The sequence below is a fragment of the Pristiophorus japonicus genome, chromosome 1 (genome assembly GCF_044704955.1).
Source record: "Pristiophorus japonicus isolate sPriJap1 chromosome 1, sPriJap1.hap1, whole genome shotgun sequence".
Classification (NCBI taxonomy): Eukaryota; Metazoa; Chordata; class Chondrichthyes; family Pristiophoridae; genus Pristiophorus; species Pristiophorus japonicus.
The window spans coordinates 429739429-429762161 of NC_091977.1; the positions used below are offsets into that span (position 1 = coordinate 429739429).

General features: G+C 46.6%; 1 protein-coding gene and 1 non-coding gene across 15 annotated transcripts in view; both read right to left on the minus strand.

Moving 5' to 3' along the window:
• dtna (dystrobrevin, alpha) overlaps window positions 1-22733 on the minus strand; it is a 709829-nt gene that overhangs the window by 492283 nt on the left and 194813 nt on the right. For 5 of the 14 annotated variants that reach the window (XM_070892666.1, XM_070892662.1, XM_070892649.1 and 2 more), the window contains exon 1: window positions 3225-3392. The exons of 2 other annotated variants lie outside the window; for them this stretch is intronic. In XM_070892666.1, coding sequence (XP_070748767.1) covers window positions 3225-3241 — 17 coding nt within the window. In that variant the 5' untranslated portion in view covers window positions 3242-3392. Of the gene's footprint in view, window positions 1-3224; window positions 3403-22733 lie in introns of those variants that run through there. 7 more of the 14 variants (XM_070892642.1, XM_070892655.1, XM_070892670.1 and 4 more) reach the window with 4 other exon arrangements.
• On the minus strand, window positions 18159-18250 carry trnay-gua (transfer RNA tyrosine (anticodon GUA)). Its single transcript is given in 2 exon segments — window positions 18159-18194; window positions 18214-18250. It is a non-coding gene; the product is annotated as a tRNA-Tyr (tRNA).

The following is a 22733-nucleotide window of genomic DNA, read 5'->3' on the forward strand; positions in this document are numbered from 1 at the left end:
ACAGTATTGTTAGTGAGGGAGTTCCCGGATTTTGACCCAGCAACGATGAAGGAACGGCGATATATTTCCAAGTCAGGACAGTGTGTGACTTGGTGGGGAACTTAGAGATGGTGGTGTTCCCATACGCCTGCTGCCTTTGTCCTTCTAGCTGGGTTTTGGAGGTGCTGTCAAAGAAGCTTTGGCAAAGTGCTGCAATTTAACACTGAGCCACACAAGGTGATATTAGGGCAGATGATGGTCAAAAAGGTAGGTTTTAAGGAGTGTCTTAAAGGAGGAAAGAGAGGTAGGGAGGCAGAAAGGCTTAGGGAAGGAGTACCAGAATTTAGGGCCTCGGCAGCTGAAGGCATGGCCACCAATTGTGGAGCAATTAAAATCGGGGATGCACAAGAGGCCAGAATTGGAGGAGCACTGAAATCTCAGAGAGTTGTAGGGATGGAGGAAGTTACAGATATAGGGAGGGCCGAGGCAATGGAGGGATTTGTAAACAAGGATGAGAATTTTTAAATTGAGGCATTGCTCAACTGGGGGCTAATATAGGTCAGTGAGCACTGGGGTGATGGGTGAACAGGGCTTGATGCGAGTTAGGAAACGGGTAGCAGGGTTTTGGATGGGGTTAGGTTTATGAATGATTTATTCTGAAGAATTGTAGAATTTGCCTAATTGAAACATGCAACTTGCAGTGACCAGTGGCCATGCGAATCAAAATCATGACTTTCGAAATAAGAGCCATACACTCCTACGACCACAATACTCCTTTCCATTAAAGTGATGAGGAAGTGAAGACAGAGCCTTTGCACTTTCAGCTTTCAAAAGCCCTAGAATTTTATGCGTGCCAGAATTTTAAAAGCTAAAAGCAGGCTTCGTATTGGGATCACCTTCCACTATAACATTGTGTTATCTGCTTTAACCATCTATTTTTACAATGATTAAGCCAAAAGTAAATGGTCAAGTCCCATCATGGATACCAGTTATTCCTGAAGTTCTTATGAGCAAAAGATGCTAATAAGATTCTAAATTAAGCAAGTGCATATACAATGCAGTCAAAACTAGAAATGAAAGGAACTTAACTTGAATAAACAAAATAATTTTCAATATCTACAACTCAATTGAGTTGTCATAAAGATACTTATCGCATGGTTCCAGCCCTTTGCACCTCCTTTCACCTGCTGGGTTGCCCGAGTCCTGGGAAACCCAGCTGACATGAGTTAAAAATAGAATGACTGTTAAAATGAAGGCACACAGCATCATTAAAATATTTTAATCCGCGAGTGGATTGGCCACCCGCCCTCGGCCTGCCTCTGTTAAAACTGGAAGGGTGCGGGTTTGAGGCGGGTTGGGTTTCTGTTTCAGATATTCTGAAGTTTAACCTCTGACCTGACCCCAACCCACCTGTTTTTGGGAATTAAGGGGCTGAAAATTCCGGCTATGCCGGATCTGGCGAGGCCTTACAAAAGCCAATTTTTGGGGCGCAATGCGCATTCGCCAAAAACTGCCTTTTCCGATCTGTCAAGATTGACAGATCCTCCGCATCCCCGGGAGAGGGACATCCATGCTGGAGAGATTGGGTTATTTGCCCAACTCATGCCCAGCAAATGTCTTTCAAACTTTTACGCCTTATAAAAGCAGGCGCATAGCTTACTTTTACCAGCATAAGAGTTTTAAAACATATAAAAATTAAATTTAAACACTCATTTTTATATTAAAAACCCTGTCCATTAAGGTAAGTTTATTTTTTACACTATTAAAACACATTAAAAAAAATTCCCCCAAATTTTTTTCTGAAACATTCAATTACATTTAATTTCAATTAATTTTAAATATGCGAGGTGTTTTATTTATTTATTATGCTGTGATTCGGTGTTTTAGGGTTTTGTCTCATTTGTACCCATTTTTATCAATTAAAATACTGCATAGTGATTGGTGGTCCAGGCCCACATGACTCTAGCTTCCACGAATGTGTCTCGAAGACAGGTCCCTATGCACCGCACAGCGAATCTAGGCCTTCGACTGGTATTTCACGTTTCTCCGGGACCAACAGGTAGATTCGTAAATTTTTTTCAGGTTGGAGGCATCCGTCCGAAGGAAACCGCCGACCACAATTTTCCCCCCAAGATTAAGCCCCCATCTCAAATTCCAGAACAGGATCATGTGCATAGCTGTGACAGGCCCGAGATAATCTATCCTTCTAAAGCAGAGTCTTCCTGAGTCTTAAATGGGCCAAAGAAATGTTTTTTTAAACTCTTCGGCTCCTATTAGAGCCATCTGACTAAAGAAGCTAATCGATTGTCTCCAGGACTGATTACTTTACTCTCGTGAAGGCTTGGGAACTTTAGAAGGCCCTATGCCAGGGATATAATGGAGTTGAAGTAGAAGATTTGCTTAAGGGGCTGGGGGAGCCCTTCTGCTCCTTCAGCCTCACAAGTAATACTATAAAAAGCACTTATCTTCTTGATCCAGTTGCTACCATCTTCATTTTGCTGCCGATTTCTGAGCCTTGGGAAACTTGGCTGGCCAACATTAATTTAAATCAGGTCCCCAACTGACTTGTGGAAGCCTGAATTAAATATTATAATGAGGTGTCCCACCTCGCAACGCACTGCCGTAAAAATGGTGGCAGGCGCGTAAGTGGCAGGTTGGGATTGCGTTACATGATTCTTTCGCTTTAACACCCCAACCCTCTCCCGTCCATCGTTTGGGGATTAAAATTCCCCCCCTGTTTCTGTAACACACCCTTGTCTATAAATACATTTTGCATGGATCCCGAAAAAGGTCGAGAAGATTTAATATACTAAAACTGTTACTGATTATCTGACAGTTAGCAATATTTGTTTGCCTTTACTATAATAACTAGATGTATGAATATATAGTCTGATAGTGACATAGGAGACCATTTTAAGTTCTCATTCTATTGACAGTAATGTATTGGATATAGTAAGTTTAGAAACGCCATTTATAGTCATTATGCCATACTTTCAAGAGAGTAAAGCAAGAAGAATTTCCATTTAAGAACATCTGCAGCACAGGGAGAAAATATTTTGAAAAGCTAATGTATAAAACAACCCCATTAAAACATATCCTAAACAAGATACGAAACAGCATTTGTAATTCCTGTACTTTTATTGAAGCTTTTTAATATAGAAAAATATTTAAATACCAGAGAAACACAAAATAGCTAAAGGATCAATGCACAATCAAAAAGGAGTTAACTTTAAACAGAAACTTACTCTGTTGTGTGCACCATTCTGTCTTCAGATGTACAGGTAGTCTGGTTGAATATAGAGACTTAAAAGTTTTAACAAGAATCTTTTGGTCTTAATGCTGAGAGCTGAGGCACTTTTGATAACAGCCTGTTGGAAAGCTGAACAGACTGCTGAATTTAGAACCTGGCTCAGGCTACTGTATGCACACGGTCTCTATCTTTAACTCTAAGTTATCCAGTTCCACATTCCTATGGAGCGCTGCTGGCAGATGCCTTCGTGCAGTTCACCACTCAAATGCTTTTGATCGTTAGACTTGCCTCATTTTCTGGCTTCACGCCAAAATCTAGTATAAAATTGGTATAAATCAGTTCTGTTGTCAGTTTAAATGATTAGAAGATGATGAGAGAATATGTTTTCCTTAATCATGATTATTCAATTCACAAGACAATGCTCTTAAACTCCTTGAAAGTTTCACTGAAAGTGCCGATTTCAAAACATGGCTCGCCAGCAAAGGAAAGCACTGATGAATGATATCCCTGGAAGCTTGGCAGAACTGTCAAGGTCTGGGCTGTCAGTAACACTTATCTGAAAGTAATCTTATCAGCCCTCTATATGCTGCAGAACAGTTGGGTCTCAAAACACATCACTGTGCCTGAAAAAATAGAATGATGAATAATTCATGTGACCACATGGGCCCCTGTTCTCTACACCAGTTCCCCCAACCCCCACACCAACCCTTCCAATCCCAACCCCCACACCCTTTCAAAAAAGGCCAATGGCAATGAATTTCTGCACAAACTCCCTGACATTGGGTTGATGCCAATACCAGTTTCAAGTGAACTACATTCAACACAGAAGACAAGAGTTCCACCGAGGAAAATAAATGCCTTTAAATCTCAGTTTCATTAAGAAATTGCAGTCTGTTTACCCAACGTTTTTTTTTTGGTTACTGCAAAATAAAACGACAGCTCCAACAAATTACAACTCAAGTTTAGTCTTAAGAAGTCTAGACAGGTGCAGTTTACTGTACCATTTCAGTTGAATTCGTTGTTAGATTACATTGTTCACTTTCTATCTCTCAATTACTGCCTCAAGGCCAACACACCATATCAAGCAATATAAAATACAAAATTACAATGTTTCATACTTCAACATTCGCTGCAGAGCCTGCCTTTTAGATAAGGGAGAAAAAACGGGGGAGAAACTGTTCTAGCTCGGGGCGTTGGATGGCTCATCTTCAAAAACTCACAGGGATATGACTGAAAAGAGTTTTGCTTGCTGTGATGTAACTCACTATTCTGCAGCAACATTCCATGGACTTGTCTACACAAGCCATAAGGGGTCTGAAAATGTAAACACTTTACTCTGATGAAACTAACAGTCAAGTGATAGCTGAGCTTTGAACAAGGGCCTAGAAATGTGCAGACTTATCGCTAGCCGTTTAGGCTGCCTCCGCGCAGGACCCAGTGACCGCCATTTTGGTAAGGGCCGTAGCATGCCATTGGCCCTCGAAATGTAAATCAGCAGTGTGACATCAGGCGGCCTACAACATCGACTTGAAGTCTACAAACTTCAACCTTTTCGCTGAGTTTACCGCTGCGTCTTAAGCATGCACAGAAAAGCGTGCATGAAGCAGACCTACAGAGGCCTGTCAGCGCTTCTTATAGAGACAGCCACATCTTTCAGGGAAGTTTGTATTTAAAGTAGCAGCTTGGTGCAATAGATGTTTAAAGTTTTTAAAGTGTGCAGGGAGTGCTGCTCGATGCTTGCAAGGCTTCGGATGGTATAAGGAAGGCCTCTGAGGAGACAGAAAATGCTGGAAATACTCAGTAGGGCAAGCAGCATCTGTGGAGAGGAAAACAGAGTTCACGTCTCAGGTCAAGATACTGCCTGAGCTGCTGAGCATTTCCTGATTTTCTGCTTTAATTTCAGATTTCCAGCATCCACTTGCAGAGGGAAGAGGAAGACGTGAAAGAGGAAGACATAATCGAGGAGGAAGCAGAAGGAAGGATGCAACCCAGACAGCCCCTTTCTGGCCGGGATATCCGTGATGGAATCATCCTTCTTCAGTACCAGTGAACACAACCCCAATTCCCCTTTCAACATTTGTCCTACACCTTACCTTCCCTCTGTTACTGGCCATCATATCATCATCTCCTTGGCCACGATGCTGAAATAAAAGCCACCACAAAACAACCTTTCCAATCCAACTTTATGCATCTACCCATTCAATATATCAAGAAATCAACTCATCACCCTTGTGCATTCCCTTATTGACTGTCTTGTGTGTGCTTTTTCCTATCCTGCTGATGTCACACAGTGCTACCCCAGTGGCTGCAGCATGGCTGGTGAAAAGCTGCTGATTTTCAGTGGGGGACACTGCAAATGGCCTTGCTGGTCGACCTTGAGGAGCTGGTGGCTGGGAGTGTGAAATTGAATGATGGTGTTTCTTCTTCTTCATTCTCCTGTCCTTCTTCTTGGTCAACTACTGGCTGGGCAGGCTGGATTTCTTGGTTGTGTGAAATGAGGAAGGCACAAGAGTGAAGTTGTGGTGAGGGGAGGGTGGGAAAGTAAAAGGTGCATGATTACACCATGTGCATCCTGTAAATCAGACGTTACTGTGGGATGAGGGGGAAATGGGATGTGAGGAGGAGGATAACGTATGAGGATACCAGCATCTTGTATCCTTTCAGCCCTACAACTGGTCAAGAGCCATGGCCCTGCTCAGAATGGCAAGCACCGTCTCCTCCAAGGGAGTGAGGTGAAGCTAGGAATGTGAGGTTGTGCCTTGTGTTTGGTACAGATTGGTGGTAGGTGAGTGATGGGGGTGGGGGAGTGGGGGGGAGATCGTGCAATGAGCAGTGTGTGAGGCTAGTGGTGCAGTTGGTAGGGCGCAGCTTTTGAGGATGCATGCACTGACCTTGACCACTAGTCTGAGGTCATGAAGCTACTTTGGGCACAGGATCGAGGTCATGGTGGTTACACTGCTGGCAGTGAAGGCCACAGTGATTTGCTCCCATATCCTTCTTTCTGGGGGACCCTCTGAACCCTGTGGGTAGAGGACCTTTCTTTAAGTGTTGACTCCCTGCACAAAGCTGAAGTGCTGCATGCGAGACCCTGGGTGCCCCTTCCCTGGCTTGTTGAGCCACTTGTGTCAGCGTTGAAGCACTGTTACCATTTTTTTTTAACCTGTGGAAGGCAGTTTGGCTTTAAGGGCTGAGGAGTGCCATTTAGAAAATCATTTTAATGTTTATTATTTTTCAGCAGGCAGTTGAGCTCTAAGGGCTAAAAACTGATAATTTTAAATGATTTTATTTCTTTCATTTTAGAAGGCAGTTCCCCTAACGGACCAACATTGTTTTCTAAAATGACAGCCTTGCTTTAAGACAATGCTGTTCCTGCTTCAGGGATGTTATGGCCATGCTATATTGAGCCTCCTGCTGAAAGTAATGCTGGAAAAAGAGGGTTTCACTGTAGGTTTTGTGCTGCGCTAATTTAAATTAGCAGGCACATCAAAATACCAGTGCTACCTGTGCTATGATTTTGAGCGGCCATTGCCTTCGGCCTATGTTGGAGCAGGCAGGTTTCCGGTGTACTGCAATTTCTAGGCCAATATTTTTAAAAAGAACTATCAACAATTTTATCTTTTTCTGTTTTTCCCCCACAAATTTACTCTCCTTAGCTCATCTCTCACAAAGGCAGCAAACTACATTGTAGCAAATAAGGCAATAATGACTCACTATGTGAAAACCTAGAGAAAAAGCTACAATAAGCTAATTGATACTGGGGGCATTAACAGTTACCAATTGATCCTATCCTCATTTAATGTTTATCCACTCATACTTCCAGCTGGGGTTTGTAATGTATGTACATAAGGTCTGCCCACCAACATGGTGCACTACCGTCGGAGGTCCGAGGGTCATAGGTACACTCGTGCTGGGCCCGGTATATAACCTGAACTTCACCTTTGTATCTTCACTTCTGGAGGCCATTAAAGACGACCAGGTTACACCTGGTCACTGGCTCACAGTACGGAGTTCATTGTATCATTTCATACACCGCAACTAGCGACGAGACAAATACGAACCTACACAAAAGTATGGCGAGCACAGCACGATCGAGTAGTGTTGGAATTCTCGAGAGATTCAATGAGGGAGAGGATTGGGGAGATTTCACGGATCGTCTTGACCAGTATTTCGTGGCAAACGACCTAAACAAAGACAAGGATGCAGAGAAGCGCAGGGCAGTTCTTCTCACCGTCTGTGGCCCCACAATCTATGCACTCATCAAGAATCTGCTCTCGCCCACTCTTCCTACAGAAAAGGATTACAAAGAACTGTGTGCTCTAGTTCGGGAACATCTTAAACCCACGGAAGGAATCCTCATATCCAGATATCGCTTCGATACACACGTTCGTCCAGAAGGCCAGGACATAGCGGCATTTGTTGCCGACCTGAGACGTCTTGCAAGACGTTGCAAATTTGGGCCTGCGTTGGAAGACATGCTGCGTGACATTTTCGTGATCAGGGTCAATCACGAGGCGATCTTAAGTTAGCTGCTGCACGCCAGACCTCAGCAAGGTCATCACCATTGCCCAAGCTTGCATGTCCACGCAGAAAAACACAAAGCAGATATCGTGACAGAACAGGAACTCCACGGCAAGTACTGTGTACAAAATTGTATCGACGACCGGCAGAGCTGCACATGGCAGGGCCTACTCGACTGCGTCTGCAAGACCGGGAGCCGCTCAAAGTTCGCCATCGAGGGCGGACTCGACTACGTATGTGAGAACGGGAGTCGCTCAAAGCCCGCCATCGGGCGCAAATCCGAGCTCAACATGTTGGCATTGCGGGGCAATCACTGACCCCATCAGTGCCGCTTCAGGCAGTATGTATGCAGAGGGTGTGCGAAGACGGGGCATCGTCAGAGGATGTGTCCACAGCAGAGCAAGCGAGCTGCGACACACCACATGGATGATGAGCAATTCAGCGTGGATCTGGCGATGCAGCCCAAGGCATTTGAGAGCTCTGAGGAGGAAGTGTATAGCATACGTGTGTTCCTAACAAAGAGCCAGCCGATAATGATGGAGGTAAAATTAAACGGTGTGCCGGTATCCATGGAATTAGACACGGGTGCGAGTCAATCGATAATGAGCCAGAGGACTTTTGAAAAGCTGTGGGAGACCAAGGCAGAGAGACCCAAGCTGAGTCCGATAAATGCGAAGTTGCGCACCTACACCAAAGAGTACATACCAGTGATCGGTAGTGCAGCACTAAGAGTGTCGTACGAGGGAACGGTTCATGATCTACCGTTATGGATTATGCTGGACAAGGGCCCATCGTTATTCGGCAGGAGTTGGCTCGAGAAAATAAAATGGAAATTGTACGATATTAAAGCTTTGTCATCAGTGGATGATGATTTGTATGCTCAAGTGCTGAGCAAATTTCCCTCACTGTTTAAACCGGGAATTGGCAGCTTCAAGGGAGCCAAGATGCAGATTCATCTAGGCCCAGACGCAAGGCCCATCCATCACAAAGCCAGGGCGATCCCGCACATGATGATGGAAAAGGTCAAGCTCAAATTGGACAGGCTACAATGCGAGGGGGTCATCTCACCGGTCGAATTTAATGAATGGGCCAGCCCCATTGTTCCAGTGTTAAAGAACGATGGCACGGTCAGGATTTGTGGCGACTACAAGGTCACGACAACCAAGTTTCGAAACAAGATCAGTACCCGCGACCGAAAGCTGATGACCTGTTTGCAACGCTAGCCGGGGGGGAAATCGTTCACCAAATTGGATCTTACGTCGGCCTACATGACACAGGAACTGGTTGAATCATAAAAGAAACTTGCGTGCATCAACACGCACAAAGGACTGTTTACTTACAACAGGTGCCCTTTTGGCATTCGTTCAGCAGCAGCCATATTTCAGAGAAACATGGAGAGCCTATTGAAATCCATCCCCAGGATCGTGGTATTCCAAGACAACATCCTAGTCACAGGTCGAGACACCGCCGAGCACCTGCACAATCTGGAAGAGCTTCTGCGTCGTCTGGACAAAGTGGGACTCAGGCTGAAACTTTCAAAGTGCGTTTTCATGGCACCAGAGGTCAAATTCCTTGAACGAAAGATTGCTGCAGACGGAATCAGGCCTACAGATGCGAAAACAGAGGCCATCAAAAATGCGCCTAAGCCCCAGAATGTGACGGAGCTGCGTTCGTTCCTGGACCTTCTCAACTACTTCAGTAACTTCTTACCCAAATTGAGCACAGTATTAGAACCTTTGCACAAGCTGCTCAGGGAAGGAGATGACTGGGAGTAGGGTGAACTTCAAGACAGAGCCTTTAAGAAGGCTAGGAATCTGTTGTGTTCCCACAAGCTACTGGTACTGTATGACCCACGCAAGTGTCTAGTCTTGGCCTGTGATGCGTCGTCCTATGGGGTCGGCTGCGTACTCCAGCAAGCCAATGAGTCAGGCAAACTACAACTAGTGTCTCGAAGCCTCTCCAAGGTGGAAAGAGCCTATGCCATGGTAGAGAAAGAAGCTTTAGCATGTGTTTATGGGGTAAAAAAAATGCACCAGTATCTGTTTGGGCTTCACTTCAAGTTGGAAACCGATCACAGGCCGCTTATATCGTTGTTCCCGGAACATAAAGGTATCAATACCAATGCGTCGTCCTGCATCCAGAGGTGGACGCTGATATTATCTGCCTATGGTTATGTCATTCGCCACAGACCAGGCACCGACAACTGCGCTGATGCATTGAGCCGGTTACTGTTGCTCACACCGGAGGTGGAAATGCCAATGCTCGCAGAGCTACTCATGGTCATGGATGTCTTTGAGAGTGAAGAGTCGCCTGTCACTGCTCAACAAGTTAAGACCTGGACCAGCCAGGCTCCGACCCTATCAGTTGTAAAACGTTGTGTTCTTAACGGGGACTGGTCGACCATCCCCAAGGAAATGGGTGATGAAACCAAACCGTACAGCCGGCGCAAAGATGAGCTTTCCATCCAGTCCGACTGTTTACTGTGGGGTAATCATGTTGTAATGCCCAAGAAAGGCAGGGTGAGATTTGTACGGGAGTTACATATTACGCATCCCGGTATTGTCATGATGAAGGCCATCGCCAAGTCCCATGTTTGGTGGCCTGGCATTGACTCGGACTTAGAGTCATGCGTGCATCAGTGCAGCACTTGCATGCAGTTAAGCAATGCCCCAAAGGAAGCTCCACTCAGTCTGTTGTCATAGCCATCCAAACTGTGGTCTAGAATCCACACCGACTTTGCAGGCCCCTTCCTCGGTAAAATGATTTTTGTGGTGGTGGATGCATACTCCAAATAGAATGTGTGATCATGTCATCCGGCACTTCCACTGCCACCATTGAGAACCTAAGAGCCATGTTTGCCACACATGGTCTGCCAGACATTGTTGTCAGTGACAACGGACTGTGTTTCATGAGCCTGAAGTTTGAGTTCATGAAACGCAACGGCATAAAACACGTGAGGCCAGCCCCGTTCAAACCCCGTCCAATGGTCAAGCAGATCCTGAAACACATAACTCATGGTTCCTTGCAGACACGCCTGTCACGCATACTGCTCAGTTACAAGACAAGGCCACACACGCTCACCGGGGTCCCGCTTGCGAAACTATTGATGGAGAGGCCTCAAATCCAGGCTCTCTAGTCCATCCTGACCTTAACGATCATGTCGAAACCCGACGCCAACGCCAGCAGTGGTATCACGACTGCGCCGCAGTGTCACGCGACATATCTGTAAATGACCCAGTGTATGTACTTAACCATGGTCAAGGGCCCAAGTGGCTCCCGGGCAATGTTATGGATAAGGAAGGTAACCGGGTGTATATGGTTAAGTTCAAGAATGGGCAGATGTGCGGGAAACACATTGATCAAATCAAGCTAAGACACACTGACGAATCGGAACAGTTGGAAGAAGATACCGCGAGCTTAGACGACCAACCAACTCACGTCCAGCCATCAGAAGAATCCACTGTGGTCAGCACCCAGCCCCAAGTCATGAGAGACTCAGAAAGCACTGAAATTGTACTGAGTCGGTCAACCAGGGAGCGAAAAGCTCCGGACCGTCTGAACTTGTAATATGGACTTGTGCCAAGAACTGGGGGGGGAGGTGGAGGGGGGGGGATGATGTAATGTATGTACATAAGGTCTGCCCACCAAAAGGGGACACTATCGTCTGAGGTCCTCGGGTCATAGGTACACTCGTGCTGGGCCCGGTATACTACCTGAACTTCACCTTTGTATTTTCACTTCTGGAAGCCATTAAAGACTGACCAGGTTATACCTAGTTACTGCCTCACAGTACGGAGTTCATTGTATCATTTCATACACCACAGGGTTCACTGGCAATTAGGAAAAAATACCTTTGCTGATTCTCCCTTCCCCACCTAGGAATCCTAAGGCATACGAAAGTGCCTACTCTGTCACCGTGGCAGAGAATAGCTAATTCCGCACTGACTACACGTCAAACTTAGTAAATTCTTATTTTGTATGGCTCAATGCCCCTCTATTTATCCAAGGACACATCAATAGCAGCAACTATTATGTCTGAAATTAGCATCGAATAACTCCATGAGGCCTTGTACTGTGAGTAAGAGCTGTGTGACTTCAGTCCATTTAATACGACTGCAAAGTGAGGGGCAGCATGGCTGGCTGCCTTTTATATGCCCCTGCACACCAGGGCAGGAAACCCCTGGGGCCTCCAACAGCAGCGCCTTTAGGTGGTACATCGGACATAATTGCATAGTGAATACAAAGAGTTTGCATACATGACGACATCATTCCCCCCCAAAATCTTTGATGCGAGTTGATTACAGGTTAAGGCGAACCGGAGCCCTGTGCTCCCTGGTTGACTGTCTGAGTGTTGCTTCTGGCCTGGGTGAGTTGCTTGGGCCACTGCTGTCTTGCAGCATGACTGGTTGGGCTGGACTGCTGGGGATGGTGGGATCATCCTCGTGGTTGGCAGCGAGGTCTGTTGTCGATTGGGCCTGTGTCGGTGGTCGCTGAAGATGAGGTCCTCTTCCGTTGGTTCTGGTTGTCTGTGAATCGTAATTTGGTTTCGTCCAAATGTTTTCCGCACACTTGACCGTTAAGCAGTTTGACAACAAACACTCTATTCCCCTCCTTGGCTAATACAGTGCTGGCGACCCATTTGGGCCCTGGCCGTAATTCAGCACAAACACAGGGTCATTTACAGTGATGTCGCGTGATACAGCCGCGCGATCATGGTACGTGTTTTGCTGATAATGCCTGGTTTCCACCTGATCAATGAGGTCAGGGTGTACTAAGGAGAGCCTGATTTTGAGCGGTCGTTTCATGAGTAATTCTGCAGGGGCAAACCCGGTAAGTGAGTGGGGTCGTGTCCTGTAGCAGAGCAGTACCCGGGACAGGCGGGTTTGTAAGGAGCCTTCCATGACATGTTTCAAGCTCTGCTTTATGGTTTGAACTGCCCGCTCTGCTTGGCTGTTGGATGCGGGCTTATAAGAACATAAGAACATAAGAATTAGGAACAGGAGTAGGCCATCTAGCCCCTCGAGCCTGCTCCGCCATTCAATAAGATCATGGCTGATCTGGTCGTGGACTCAGCTCCACTTACCCGCCCTCTCCCCATAAACCTTAATTCCCTTATTGGTTAAAAATCTATCTATCTTTGACTTGAAAACATTCAATGAGCTAGCCTCAACTACTTCCTTGGGCAGAGAATTCCACAGATTCACAACCCTCTGGGAGAAGAAATTCTTTCTCAACTCAGTTTTAAATTGGCTCCTCCGTATTTTGAGGCTGTGCCCCCTAGTTCTAGTCTCCCCTACCAATGGAAACAACCTCTCTGCCTCTATCTTGTCTATCCCTTTCATGATTTTAAATTTTTCTATAAGATCACCCCTCATCCTTCTGAACTCCAAGGAGTAAAGACCCAGTCTACTCAATCTATCATCATAAGGTAACCCCCTCATTTCTGGAATCAGCCTAGTGAATCGTCTCTGTACCCCTTCCAAAGCTAGTATATCCTTCCTTAAGTAAGGTGACCAAAACTGCACGCAGTACTCCTGGTGCGGCCTTACCAATACCTTATACAGTTGCAGCAAGACCTCCCTGCTTTTGTACTCCATCCCTCTCGCAATGAAGGCCAACATTCCATTTGCCTTCCTGATTACCTGCTGCACCTACAAACTAGCCTTTTGGGATTCATGCACAAGGACCTCCAGGTCCCTCTGCACCACAGCATGTTGTAATTTCTCCCCATTCAAATAATATTCCCTTTTACTGTTTTTTTTCCCAAGGTGGATGACCTCACACTTTCCGACATTGTATTCCATCTGCCAAACCTTATCCCATTCGCTTAACCTATCCAAATCTCTTTGCAGCCTCTCTGAGTCCTCTACACAACCCGCTTTCCCACTAATTTTAGTGTCATCTGCAAAATTTGTTGCACTACACTCTGTCCCCTCTTCCAGGTCATCTATGTATATTGTAAACAGTTGTGGTCCCAGCACTGATCCCTGTGGCACACCACTAACCACTGAATTCCAACCGGAAAAGGACCCATTTATCCCGACTCTCTGCTTTCTGTTCGCCAGCCAATTCTCTATCCATGCTAATACATTTCCTCTGATTCCGCGTATCTTTATCTTCTGCAGTAACCTTTTGTGTGGCACCTTATCGAATGCCTTTTGGAAATCTAAATACACCACATCCATCGGTACACCTCTATCCACCATGCTCGTTATATCCTCAAAGAATTCCAGTAAGTTAGTTAAACATGATTTCCCTTTCATGAATCCATGCTGCGTCTGCTTGATTGCACTATTCCTATCTAGATGTCCTGCTATTTCTTCCTTAATGATAGTTTCAAGCATTTTCCCCACGACAGATGTTAAACTAACCGGCCTATAGTTACCTGCCTTTTGCCTGCCCCCTTTTTTAAACAGAGGCGTTACATTAGCTGCTTTCCAATCCGCTGGTACCTCCCCAGAGTCCAGAGAATTTTGGTAGATTATAACGAATGCATCTGCTATAACTTCCGCCATCTCTTTTAATACCCTGGGATGCATTCATCAGGACCAGGGGACTTGTCTACCTTGCAGACCTGGAACTTTGTGTTCGCAGGTGCAGCACGTGTGCTCAGCTGGCAATGCTCCCAGGGAAGCCCCCCTTAGCTCCTGGTCCTTGCCCGCCAAGCCATGGTCACACATCCATGTGGACTACGCAGGTCCTTTCATGGGAAAAATCATTTTGGTTGCAGTAGACGCCTACTCCAAATGGATTGAGTGTGCCATTTTAAATTCAAGCACATCCTCTGCCATGGTAGAAAGTCTACGGGCAATGTTCGCCGCCCATGGTCTACCGGATGTCTTGGTCAGTGACAATGGCCCGTGCTTCACAAGCACTGAATTCCAGGATTTCATGGCAGGCAATGGAATCAACCATGTCAGAACGGCACCGTTCAAGCCGGCCTCAAATGGCCAGGCGGAACGAGCAGTGCAGATAATCAAACAGGGGATGCTCACAATTCAAGGGGGTTCCCTACAAACCCGCTTATCACGCCTCCTGTTGGCCAATAGATCCCGACCACACTCGCTCACAGGGGTTCCACCCGCAGAGTTGCTAATGAAAAGGACACTCAAAACCAGGTTATCCCTTATACACTCTATTATGAAAGAAATTGTTGAGAGCAGGCGTCAATCACAATGTGACTACCATGACAGGAATGCGAGGGTGCGATGTATTGATGTCAACGACCCTGTTTTTGTCCTTAATTACGCTGCAGGGCCCAAATGGCTTGCAGGCACTGTGATTGCCAAAGAGGGGAATAGGGTTTTGGTTGTTAAAGTTACCAATGGACAAATCTGCCGCAAACACGTGGATCAAACTAAAAGGAGGCTCAGTAACCCCATAGAAGAAGCAGAGGAAGAACACGACGTAGAGTTTTCTCCACCACAGGTGACCGAACACCGGAACCAAGTGGAGGAGAGCCCAGTCACTGTGGGCAGTCCGGACAGGCCTGAGGCACCGCAAACAGCAGACACTCAGGCTAGCGCCCAACAACCGCAGCCCCAACTCAGGCGCTCTACAAGGGAGCGTAAACCACCAGAGAGACTTAACCTGTGATCCCAATAAGACTTTGTGGGGGAGGTGATGTCATGTACTCAACTATCATTGTAACCCATGAATAAGCTGACCTAAGTTGTACACCTTGAGAACATTGACCACAAGGGGCGAACTTGTGGGAGACACACCTAACCTGGACTTTCAGGTATAAAAGGGGAAGCTCCACCCACCTTCATCACTTGAGGTCTTGGTGACAGAGTAACCTTCTCTCAAGTATGGGCCTCGTGTGCATTTATACTATATAGCAAGGACACATCACTAACGGCCCGCCAAATTAAGACCTGGACCAGCCAGGATCCTCTGCTATCTCTTGTAAAAAGTTGTGTCCTCAATGGGAGCTGGTCAGTGGTCCCTAAAGACATGCAAGCCATTTCACTGTCGTAAAGACGAAATGTCGATCCATTCAGATTGCCTCTTATGGGGCAACCGCGTTATCTTGCCAAAGAAAGCACCCACCCAGGCATCGTCATGATGACGGCTATTGCCAGGTCCCACGTCTGGTGGCCCGGCATTGCCTCAGACCTGGAGTCGTGCGTGCACCAGTGTAACACATGCTCACAACTGAACAGTGCTCCCAGGGAGGCTCCACTTCGTCTCTGGTTCTGGCCCTCAAAACCATGGTCCAGGATCCATGTGGATTATGCGGGCCCCTTTCTGGAAAAGATGTTCCTGATTGTTGTGGACGCCGACTCCAAATGGATTGAATGTGCAATAATGGTATCCAGCATGTCAGCAGTCACCATTGAAAGCCTCAGGGCTATGTTTGCCACCCATGGCTTACCGACATTCTTGTCAGCGACAATGGTCCGTGCTTCACCAGCTCGGAATTCAATGAATTTAATGGCATCAAGCATGTCAGATCTGCCCCGTTCAAGCATGTGAAAAAGGAACGGCAGTAATCATGGGGGATTTTAACCTACATATCGATTGGTCAAATCAAATCGCACAGGGTAGCCTGGAGGAGGAATTCATAGAATGCATACGGGATTGTTTCTTAGAACAGTATGTAACAGAACCTACAAGGGAGCAAGCTATCTTAGATCTGGTCCTTTGTAATGAGACAGGAAAAATAAACGATCTCCTAGTAAAAGATCCTCTCAGAATGAGTGATCACAATATGGTTGAATTTGTAATACAGATTGAGGATGAGGAAGTTGTGTCAGAAACGAGTGTACTATGCTTAAACAAAGGGGACTACAGTGGGATGAGGGCAGAGTTGGCTAAAGTAGACTGGAAACAAGGACTAAACAGTGGCACAATTGAGGAACAGTGGAGGACTTTTAAGGAGCTCTTTCATAGTGCGCAACAAAAATATATTCCAGTGAAAAAGAAGGGCGGCAAGAGAAGTGATAACCAGCTGTGGATAACCAAGGAAATAAAGGAAAGTATCAAATCAAAGACCAATGCGTATAAGGTGGCCAAGGTTAATGGGAAACTAGAGGATTGGGAAAATTTTAAGCAACAGCAAAGAATGACTAAAAAAGCAATAAAGAAAGGGAAGATAGATTACGAAGGTAAACTTGCGCAAAACATAAAAACAGATAGTAAAAGCTTTTACAGATATATAAAACGGAAAAGAGTGACTAAAGTAAATGTTGGTCCCTTAGAAGATGAAAAGGGGGATTTAATAATGGGAAATGTGGAAATGGCTGAGACCTTAAACAATTATTTTGCTTCCGTCTTCACAGTGGAAGACACAAAAACCATGCAAAAATTTGCAGGCCACAGGAATGTGGGAAGGGAGGACCTGGAGACAATCACTATCACTAGGGAGGTAGTGCTGGACAGGCTAATGGGACTGAAGGTAGACAAGTCCCCTGGTCCTGATGAAATGCATCCCAGGGTATTAAAAGAGATGGCGGAAGTTATAGCAGATGCATTCGTTATAATCTACCAAAATTCTCTGGACTCTGGGGAGGTACCAGCGGATTGGAAAGCAGCTAATGTAACGCCTCTGTTTAAAAAAGGGGGCAGGCAAAAGGCAGGTAACTATAGGCCGGTTAGTTTAACATCTGTCGTGGGGAAAATGCTTGAAACTATCATTAAGGAAGAAATAGCAGGACATCTAGATAGGAATAGTGCAATCAAGCAGACGCAGCATGGATTCATGAAAGAGAAATCATGTTTAACTAACTTACTGGAATTCTTTGAGGATATAACGAGCATACTGGATAGAGGTGTACCGATGGATGTGGTGTATTTAGATTTTCAAAAGGCATTCGATAAGGTGCCACACAAAAGGTTACTGCAGAAGATAAAGGTACGCGGGGTCAGTGGAAATGTATTAGCATGGATAGAGAATCGGCTGGCGAACAGAAAGCAGAGAGTCGGGATAAATGGGTCCTTTTCGGGTTGGAATTCAGTGGTTAGTGGAGTGCCACAGGGATCGGTGCTGGGACCACAACTGTTTACAATATACATAGATGACCTGGAAGAGGGGACAGAGTGTAGTGCAACAAATTTTGCAGATGACACTAAAATTAGTGGGAAAGCGGGTTGTGTAGAGGACTCAGAGAGGCTGCAAAGAGATTTAGATAGGTTAAGTGAATGGGCTAAGGTTTGGCAGATGGAATACAATGTCGGAAAGTGAGGAAAAAAACAGAAAATGGGAATATTATTTGAATGGGGAGAAATTACAACATGCTGCGGTGCAGAGGGACCTGGGGTCCTTGTGCATGAAACTCTTTTTGGTTCACGTGGCGAGTTAGCTGACCGCGGCAGGACTCGAACGTGCAATTTTCGGATAATTTCACAGTTACAGTCGAAGTCAGACGACTTATCCATTAGGCCACGCGGCCGCTAAAAGTACACTAGCTCCTTCGAGCCGGAATTGAACCAGCGACCTAAGGATGAGTTTGCTGAATATTCCACTACAGTCCTCCGCTCTACCAACTGAGCTATCAAAGGGAAGCGGCTCCTTGTGCATGAAACTCTTTTAGAAATCCCAAAAAGTTAGTTTGCAGGTGCAGGAGGTAATCAGGAAGGCAAATGGAATGTTGGCCTTCATTGCGAAAGGGATGGAGTACAAAAGCAGGGAGGTCCTTCTGCAACTGTGTCGGGTATTGGTGAGGCCGCACCTGGAGTACTGCGTGCAGTTTTGGTCACCTTACTTAAGGAAGGATATACTAGCTTTGGAGGGGGTACAGAGACGATTCACTCGGCTGATTCCAGAGATGAGGGGGTTACCTTATGATGATAGATTGAGTAGACTGGGTCTTTATTCATTGGAGTTCAGAAGGATGAGGGGTGATCTTTTAGAAACATTTAAAATCATGAAAGGGATAGACAAGATAGAGGCAGAGCGGTTGTTTCCACTGGTCGGTGAGACTAGAACAAGGGGGCACAGCCTCAAAATACAGAGGAGCCAATTTAAAACCGAGTTGAGAAGGAATTTCTTCTCCCAGAGGGTTGTGAATCTGTGGAATTCTCTGCCCAAGGAAGCAGTTGAGGCTAGCTCATTGAATGTATTCAAGTCACAGATAGATAGATTTTTAACCAATAAGGGAATTAAGGGTTACAGGGAGCAGGCGGGTAAGTGGAGCTGAGTCCACGGCCAGATCAGCCATGATCTTGTTGAATGGCGGAGCAGGCTCGAGAGGCTAGATGGCCTGTTCCTAATTCTTATGTTCTTATGTTATGTTCTTATGCATCTATCCCTGGCCACCAAATGTGTGACCTGGCAACTGCCTTCATCATAACAATGCCCGGGTGCTCATTGTGAAGTTCTCTGATAAACACCTCTCTGCCCATCTGGGGCATGACTACTTGGTTTCCCCACAGTAGGCAATCGGCCTGAATCTAGCGTTCATCTTTGCGCCTTTGAAACGGTTTAAATTCCTCAGGGCATGCCCCTTACGTGGCTGCCCAGTCCCCATTCAGGACACATTTCTTAATTAAAGACAGTAGCGGGTCTTTATTTGTCCAGACTTTAATCTGACGGGCTGTCACAGGTGAGCCTTCGCTTTCGAAAGCTTCTACAGCCATGACCACTCAGCATCATGCTCAGTTGCCCCCTCAGTGGTGGCTAGTGGGAGCCTGCCGAGTGCATCGGCACAGTTTTCAGTGCCCGGTCTGTGCCGAATTGTGTAGTCATAGGCGGCTAACGTGAGTGCCCACCTCTGTATGCGGGCCGATGCATTCGCATTTATGGCCTTGTTGTCGCCCAAAAGTGATGTTAGGGGTTTGTGATCTGTCTCCAGCTCAAATTTCCTGCCAAACATGTGCTGGTGCATTTTTTTTACTGCATATACTTCCTTTTCTACCATCCCGTAGTAGCCCCTTTCTGCCTGGGACAGACTTCTGGAAGCATAAGCTACCGGCTGTAACTGACCATTGGCATTCACATGCTGCAACACACACCCGACACCATAGGACGACGCATCGCACGTTAAAACAAATTTCTTACATGGGTCATATCACATTAACAGTTTTTTGGAGCATAACAAATTGCATGCTCTATCAAAAGCCCTTTCCTGGCTGTCCCACCAGACACAATCGCGACCTTTGCGTAGGAGCACGCGTAGCGGCTCTAAAAGCGTGCTCAATTTGGGAAGAAAGTTACCAAAATAATTCAGGAGCCCCAGGAACGAATGCAGCTCCATTGTGTTAAGGGGTCTTGGTGCTCCCTGGATGGCTTCTGTTTTAGACGCAGTAGGTCTGATCCCGTCTGCTGCTACCCTCATCCCCAGGAATTCTACCTCTGGAGCTAAGAAGACGCACTTCTCCTTTTTCAGTCGCAGCCCTACCCGGTCCAGTCTGCATAGCACCTCTTCCAGGTTGTGGAGGTGTTCTTCAGTATCGCGACCCGTGACGAGGATGTCGTCTTGAAAAACCACCATCCTTGGAATCGACTTGAGGAGGCTTTCCATATTTCGCTGAAAGTTCGTGGCGGCCGAGCGAATCCCGAACGGACATCTGTTATACTCAAACAACCCCTTGTGTGTTGTGATGGCGGTCAGCTTCTTCGGCTCACTCGCCAGTTCCTGAGTCATGTAAGCTGAGGTCAGGTCCACTTTTGAAAAAAGTTTGCCACCGGATAGCGTCGCAAAGAGGTCCTCCGCTCTCGGTAGCGGGTACTGTTCTTGGAGTGACACCCGATTGATTGTGGCCTTGTAATCGCCACATATCCTGACCGACCCATCCGCCTTGAGCACCAGCACAATCGGGCTCGCCCAGTCACTGAATTCGACTGGCGAGATGATGCCTTCCCTCAGCAGGCTGTCGAATTCACATTCTATCTTTTCCCGCATCACGTACGGCACCACTCTGGCCTTGTGATGTACTGGCCTAGCGTCCGGGTTGATGTGAATCACTACCTTGGCCCCCATGAAAGTACTGATGCCGGGTTGAAATAATGAGTGAAATTTGTCCAGGACCTGTGAGCATGATACTCGCTCCACAGAAGAAATTGCATTGACATCGCCCCATTTCCAGTTCATGACAGCAAGCCAACTCCTCCCCAGTAGTGCGGGACCGTCCCCCGGGACAATCCAGAGTGGCAACCTGTTCTCCGAATCTTTGTGGGTCACGACTACCGTGGCGCTGCCTAGCACTGGAATGATCTCCTTTGTATATGTCCGTAGCTGTGCGTCAATCGGCAATAATTTTGGCCTCCTGGCCTTGGACACCCACAACCTTTCGAACTGTTTGATACTCATCAGGGACTAGCTGGCCCCCGTGTCTCGCTCCATTAATACTGGGATGCCATTGAGGAGCACTTTCATCATTATCGGTGGTGTCCTGGTATATGAACTGTATATGTGCTCCACATGAACTTGCTGAACTTCAGCTTCCAGCAATTTCCCCCAGTATTCATTTGGCCTCGTCGGGCTTACATCGTCCCTGTCCTCCTCATACATCAACCTGGCTGCAGGCTTCTTGCACATACGCGCCAAGTGACTGCTGACGTTGCAGTTTCTGCAGGTATATTGCTGATACCTGCAAGCTCTGGTTTGCCTCCACACCTCCAGCATGAGCTAGAGGCCCCATTGTTGTTAACAAAAGGTCCTTTACCAGTCGATCGTCTCTGACTGTCTCTGTAACTGTCCTTAAGTGCACCATTAACAGGTGTTGATGGCCCCATTACTGGCCGCATTGTCCATTGCAATGGCATGAATCGCCGTTCAGCTAGCCATTGTCTCTGTTGAATTCCCCTTTGGGTTCGACTACATGCTGGGGCATGTCCGATTGCCCTTGCCTGCCTAGAAAACTGTGTGCCGCGTTAACAATGTTGACTCCCTGGTCGTTTGCTGCATTTGAGCCAAGATTTTTGTCATACATCATTCTGGTCTCTTCCTCCCCTGAGATTAATGTCTGGGCTATCAGAGCCGCGGCTTCCAAGGTCAAGTCTTTGGTCTCAATCAGTTTCCTAAAAACCCCAGCGTGCCCGATGCCCTCAATAAAAAAGTCTCACAGCATCTCCGCTCTGCATGCATCTGGGAACTTACATAGGCTCGCCAGTCGCCGGAGAACTGCCACGAAGTCTGGAACGCTTTGCTCTTCTCGCCGCCGGTGCGTGTAAAACCGGTGTCTCGCCACATGCATGCTGCTCACTGGTTTCAGGTGTTCCCTGATCAACTTACTGAGCTCTTCGAACATCTTGTCCGCCGGCTTCTCTGGCGCTAGGAGGTCCTTCATCAGGGAGTACTTTCTGGATCCACAAACCGTCAGGAGATGAGCCCTGCGTTTGTCGGCCGAATCCTGTCCCATCCATTCCTTAGTGACAAAACTTTGCTGTAGTCTCTCAATAAAGTCGTCCCAATCATCACCAACATAGTACCTCTCTTCTGTGCTGCTAGTGGCAATGTTCGCGTGGTTTAAATCCCAGTTTCTCGTCGCCAATGATATGTCCTTACTATACAGTATAAATGCACATGAGGCTCATACTTGAGAGAAGGTCACTCTGTAACCAGTTACCTTTATTACCAAGACCTCAAGTGATGAAGGTGAATGGAGCTTCCCCTTTTATACCTGAAAGTCCACGTTCGGAGTGTCTCCCACAAATATGCCCCTTGTGGTCAATGTTCTCAAGGTGTACAACTTAGGTCAGCTTATATATGGGTTACAATGATAGCTGAATACATGACAGTTATGGGTGACCCTTCGCTATCAAAGGTATTCTTGGCCAGCAGCAGGTCTGCAGGCTGTGCCGTTTCCACCCCGGTGGTGGGCAACAGTCGTCGGCTGAGAGCATCGGCGCAGTTTTCAGTGCCTGGCCTGTGGCAGATCACATAGTTGTAGGCAGACAGTGTTAGTGCCCATCTTTGGATTCGCGACGAAGCATTGGTGTTCATGCCTTTGCTTTCTGAAAACAGTGAGATTAGGGGCTTGTGGTCCATCTCTAACTCGAACCTGAATCCAAACAAATATTGGTGCATCGTTTTTACACCAT